The sequence below is a fragment of the Miscanthus floridulus genome, chromosome 12, assembly GCF_019320115.1.
Source record: "Miscanthus floridulus cultivar M001 chromosome 12, ASM1932011v1, whole genome shotgun sequence".
In the NCBI taxonomy this organism is placed as follows: Eukaryota; Viridiplantae; Streptophyta; class Magnoliopsida; order Poales; family Poaceae; genus Miscanthus; species Miscanthus floridulus.
Window position 1 is genome coordinate 64,810,595 of NC_089591.1, and position 5,689 is coordinate 64,816,283.

Genomic DNA, 5,689 nt, shown 5'->3' on the forward strand with positions numbered 1-5,689 from the left:
CAAAGAAGGAGAATTTAGAGAAACAAAAGCAAGCATTAATAATTTACAAGTGGTAATGATCCGAGAAAGGGAGGATAGTGGATTGTGGATTGCCTATGTAATGGGAACAATTTGTAGGAAGCTAGGCTTAAATCCATAATGCCACATGGGGACATTTGCAAGGGCAAGATAAGTTTTTATGTAGTATCTTTTAGTCTTACAAGTCCAAGAAAGGGAAGATAGTGGATTGTGGATTGCCTATGTAATGGGGAGAATTTGTAGGAAGCAAGGCTCAAATCCATAATGCCACATGGGGATATTTGCAACGGCAAGATAAGTTTTTATTTAGTATCTTTTACTCTTACAAGTAGTATCTTTTAGCATCATATAATCTTGCCCCTTGCATTGCATCCTAGCAAGTAGATAGTTTTTAATTCCAAAATTTTTATTATTTGCTTGGTTTGGTCGTGTTGTCATCAATCACTAAAAATAGGAGATTGTAAGAAAAATGGATCCTTGGCCCATTTACTTTGGATTTTGATCTTTGATGACCAACACAACCAAATTGGACTAATGAATTTGCAAGTGATTGTTTTGTAGTTCAATAAGGTGCAAGATGTGACTTGGACGAAGACAACGTGATGATCCGATGAACAACACCATAAGCAAGACCTTAGAAGCACAAGAGAAGACCCAAGATATCAAGCAAAGTCCAAGCATAAAGATAGGAACCAAGCCGTACGCAAGATCGCGAATAAACGAGCTCACTGAAGTGACCGGACGCTGGAGGAAAGTGACCGGACGCTCCGATCAAGAGGCTCGGCAACAGGCGTGACCGGACGTTGGCGGCAAATTGACCGGATGCAGGACAGCAGAGTCCGGTCGAGTACAGAGAGGTTTTAGAGCGGCAAAAATGCGACCGAACGCGTCCGGTGGCATGTGACCGGCCGTTGGCAGCGTTCGATCAGTTAATCGTGGCTCCAACGGTCGGGACGACCGGATGCGTCCGGTCAAGACGTGATCAGCGTCCGATCAGTAGCAGAAAAGCGAGATTTCGTCCCCAACGGGTACTTTCTCAGTGGGGCTTATAAATACAACCCCAACCGACCAAATGAGTTGAGTGGAGCTGAGGAAACATACCAAGGGTGTTGATACACCATTTTAGTGGTCTCTACTTGCATAGTGCTTAGTGATTCATTAGGTGATTAGCATAGGTGCTTTGCAAAGTGCTTAGGTTAATTAGACCACCGTTTATGCGCTTGCTCTAGGTTTAGGCCTAGTGTTTAGCGAGGTTTGCATACCTCTTACCACTCGGTGCTTGCGCGCACCATTGTTGTACATCGGAGGGCTTGTAGTCTTGCGAGATCACACCAGCCGCGTTTGTGGTGTGGCCGCCACCGTGTACCGGAGAGAACAAGATCCGCGGCGTTTCGGCCGGAAGCTTGATAGTGAAGACGGCGGGGAGCATCCGGGAGAGGCTTGCCGGAAGGCACATCGGAGACCCACTTGCGCGTGGGGAAGGCCCGAGGCTATCCACAGAGTTACCCGACCGGGAGCTTGGCCCTTGCGAGGGATTCCTTGCGAGGGGCTCCAACGAGAACTAGGGGGAAGCTTGCGCGCTTCTCGATACCTCGGTAAAAATACCGAAGTTGTCGACGGGAGTTTGCATATCTCTACCTTGCTTTTTAGCTTCCGCATTTACATTGATTGTATTACACCTTTTATGATAGAGATATCAACATACTAGCAATACCGTAGTTGCACATTTAGATAGTTTATCTTTTGCATAGATTTTGCTAAGGTTAGAAAAAGAGACCATAGTTTAGAGTTAGAATTTTTAAGTTGTCTAATTCACCCCTCTCTTATGCGTCACGGTCTCTTCACCGACGAGCGGAAGATGCATGCATGCGCTGTGGGGCCCGCCCAAGCAAAGTGGGAGCCGGAGGCACGGTGCACGCGTCCCTTTCGTTGGTCGTATGCATCTAGAAAAATACATCACCTACGCTCTTTTCTAGCGCATGCAGAGAGAAAGTCAGGCATGTTTTATCTATAGCAACATATCATGTGTAAACCAACTAACCTATGCAAACTTAGAAAATACCAATCAGGATCACTGGATGCTGATCTAATAGATGAGGTGAGAGAGCTTAAGCGCAAAAAAAAAGGATGGCGGGTTGACGGCTTAAGCACTAAAAAATCTCACCTATTACTCCATTTATTAGATCAACATCTAGCGATCTTAATTAATAGTTTTTAAGTTTATATAGGTTAGTTAATTTGCACATGATACGTTGTCCTTTGCCTATAGGGGCAGGCAGTAGGCACGGGAGTCCGAACGAGGACACTGCGTCCGGACGTCCCGGGTTTCCCTTTCGTTTGCCGATAAGAGATGGGTACCAGTGGATAATCGGTGTGTTCTGTTTGATTCCGCAATGTAACGTCAGTTGTAATTAGCACAGGTGGAGGCATTTGTTGTTGCGCCTGTCTGTTCCCTTAGCTCAAACCTACAGAAGTTTCTCAATCTAAAAAAAAAGTAAAATGGGACAGAATAAGCCAACTAAAGGCGAGACTCCGTGTGGCGAGAAGATGGGAACGCCCTGAGCAGGACTATATCAAAGTTAATTGCGATGGCGCATATGACCCTCAGTCTGGGAATGGTGGATGGGGCTGCGTTCTGCGTGATGCGGATGGCGACGTCGTTTCTGCACAACGTGGAAGGGTGGAAGCTTTGATGAGCGCTCTTCATGGTGAGCTGATCGCCATCATTCATGGTACCCAGGCGGCGGCTGATGCAGGTGTAGGGCATGTCATCATCGAGACGGATGCAGTCGAGGTTGTGCAAGCAGTCTACTCTGATGCTTTTGACCTCAGCGCTGTAACCAATTTGGTTGCTGAACTTCGTAGCTTGTTAGATTTCAATTTCATTTCCTGGCATGTTCAACATTGCCCGCGTTCTTGTAACAAAGTAGCCCATGAGCTTGCTGCGCTAGGCAGTGTGTGTGATCCGGATGAGGACCATGTTTTGGCCTCTTTGCCGGCAAACATCATCTGTGTACTTGCTGAAGATTCAGCTCTGTTTGGGTAATGGAAGTTGAATTTTCCCCTAAAAAAAATGTATACTATAACAAATAAATAAAGAAAGAATAATTGGTGTGCAATGGGCAATGGCACGAGGAACGGCCACGAGTACCTTAACTCGACTTTGCTTCTAGCAAATTGTCAAGGCACAGAACATTATACATTCCTGACGAAGAAATCAACATATATAAAAGCACATTGCATTACGAGTCCAACTGATGGACGTACAAATGTGCATCTTTTTCACTGCATATCGTCAGGCTTGAAGAACTTCACCCGCAAGCCTGTCTCCACGAGACCCCAGAGGTTTCCAACTATGAGGACAACGCTTATGCCCATGCCGAGGATTCCCAGCGCCCAGTTGACGTTCCACGTCGCGGTGCCCTTCCGGGGCTTCTTGATCGCCACCCACATGAAGCACGGGTACGCCAGGGTGACCGGCAGTGAGATCCCCCCGAGGAGGCCGGCGAGCTGCGACAGGAACGGCAGCGCGACGGCGATGAGGAAGTTGGTGGCGCCGAACAAGGCGCGGAAGCCAGAGCGCATCCACCAGGGGCACGGCCGGTTCTTCTTGTGCACGTACCCGGCCTCCATGTTGTCGTACACCGGCATGGCGTAGATCTGGAACGTGGTCAGGCAGTTGATGATCACCAGCAGCGTGGTGGTCCCCAGCACTAGCCTGGACACGTCCCGGCTGTGGAACTTGTACAGGGCGCTCAGGATGCCACCGGAAGGTATCTGCATGCGTGCAACGAACGGGAGCTTGCAAAAATCAGTCACTGACAACAACTGTCGATGTGGGCCGAAGCCCGTGCGTATCAGCTGGTACACACCTGGTTGCCATAAGCCCAGAAGCCACCGATGGCGATGGGGTACAGGCAGAGCGCGATGATGGCGTATGCTACCTTAACGCCCTTCCACATGGGCACATGAGAAGGGTGTTTCAGAGTCGACGGCATCGTGCCCTGCAAAGCAAACACACTCAGTGACCTTTTTTTTTCCACCATTTGTCATCCATCGTGCGGTACTGCAGCAGTGGGAAAGATAGTAATATATTTTCTTGACTTGCCTGGATCTCCAGTACGACATTGTGGCCCCTGAAAGCGAAGGCAATGATTCCGAGGCCGTTGAGGATGCCAAGGGCGGCGTCCACGTCGTTGTGGGCCTTCACGGGGTCGTAGGACACGCCGGCCACCCTGCCCTTGGCCACGGACACGGTCCAGATCATGGTGCAGTAGGCGACGGCGGCGGTGGCGCCCACCAGAGACACGCCGGCGATGGAGTTGAGGTTGGGGAGCTGGGACAGCAGCACGGCCGCGCAGACGAAGACGAGGTACCACTCCACGGTGGTGAGGTTGCGCGCCAGGCACGACTCGCCGCACGCGATGCTGAACAGACTCTTCATGCTTCCGCCGCCGACGATGATGAGCGCCGTGCAGATCCCCGCCGACAGGTACAGCACCGGGAGCAGCGCCAGGATCTTCGCCCATTTATCGCCTGAGGATAGGACATAAGGACATAAGCACACGACAGAAAACGGGCAGCCATGCATGTTGATTCACGCTGACGCCTGAACCTTGCCGTACGCAAAGACAGAAGAAAGAAAGAAAGAACCGGCGTGATTTAGGGAAACGCACCGAAAACGGTGTTGGCGAGGTGCATGTATCGGCTGTACCGGGTGGCGCCCGCGACAGGCTCGTGGAGCCTGACGAGCAGCCACAGCGTGTAGAGCTGCCACCCGAACGCCAGGGTCAGGCAGATGATCGCCCACGTCCTGCAGCAAGAACCAAACAACAGCACGTCCTATCTGAGCCACCGGGAGCAACGAACAAACATGTACGCACAGCACAAAGAGTACTCCAGCAGAAACATGGACGCGCCACGCACCATCCGAGGGAGGCGAAGGCCGTGGGGAGCACGAGCGCCTGGAAGCCGATGCCGGAGCTGAGGTTGTGGAACGCGGCGTAATAGGCGTTGCCGCTCCGGGACTCGGTGATGGGCAGCCAGGCGTCGCGCGGGTCCGCGAGCCGCGTGATGTTGCCGACCGCCTTGACGCCCGCCACCGCCTTCCTGACGGGGCTGGCGAGCGGCGTCGCCATGGCGCGTAGGGGCGACGCCATGGCGCGCAGCGGAGACGCCATGGCGTGCAGCGGCGACCGGCCGCCGCTGGGCGCCCGCGGAGACTGTATCTGCGACGGCGGGGTCGACACCGGCGGGCGCGGCGTCGGCGGCGCCGACTGCACCTCGCTGATCGCGTCCTGCTTGCTGGACGACGACATGGTGGCCGGCTGCCCGCTGCCCGCTGCACGCGCCCGCGCGCTCTGCTGCCCGCGCACCTGTCGGTGTTTGGACTTGTGGTTGGGCACTTGGGTTGGTTGGTCCCGACCGGAGCGGGTTGCGGGACGCGAGATTTATAGGTGGTTTCCCCCCAACTCGATCATGCACAGGGGTTGGTGAACTGGTGACTTGGTAAGCCACACGGCGTTGGTGTGGACGTCGTGCGTGCCCTGGCCCTGCCGCCAGCGAGCGAGCCGTGCAAGAAAGTTTGACTCGGGGACGGGGCGGTCACACACACAGGTCCTCCTGCACGTCGTATTATATAGCTCCGGTTTAACGAACTAAAAACACATGC

General features: G+C 52.7%; 1 protein-coding gene across 1 annotated transcript; it reads right to left on the reverse strand.

The window, feature by feature from the left end:
* Nucleotides 1-3,132: 3,132 nt before the first annotated feature.
* On the reverse strand, nt 3,133-5,439 carry LOC136496852 (lysine histidine transporter-like 8). The gene is made up of 5 exons (XM_066492617.1): nt 4,945-5,439; nt 4,695-4,831; nt 4,127-4,554; nt 3,891-4,022; nt 3,133-3,795 (listed from the first exon to the last, which is right to left on the reverse strand). The coding sequence occupies exons 1-5, from the start codon at nt 5,334-5,336 to the stop codon at nt 3,301-3,303; spliced, it is 1,584 nt and encodes a 527-aa protein (XP_066348714.1). The 5' UTR covers nt 5,337-5,439; the 3' UTR covers nt 3,133-3,300.
* Nucleotides 5,440-5,689: the final 250 nt, after the last annotated feature.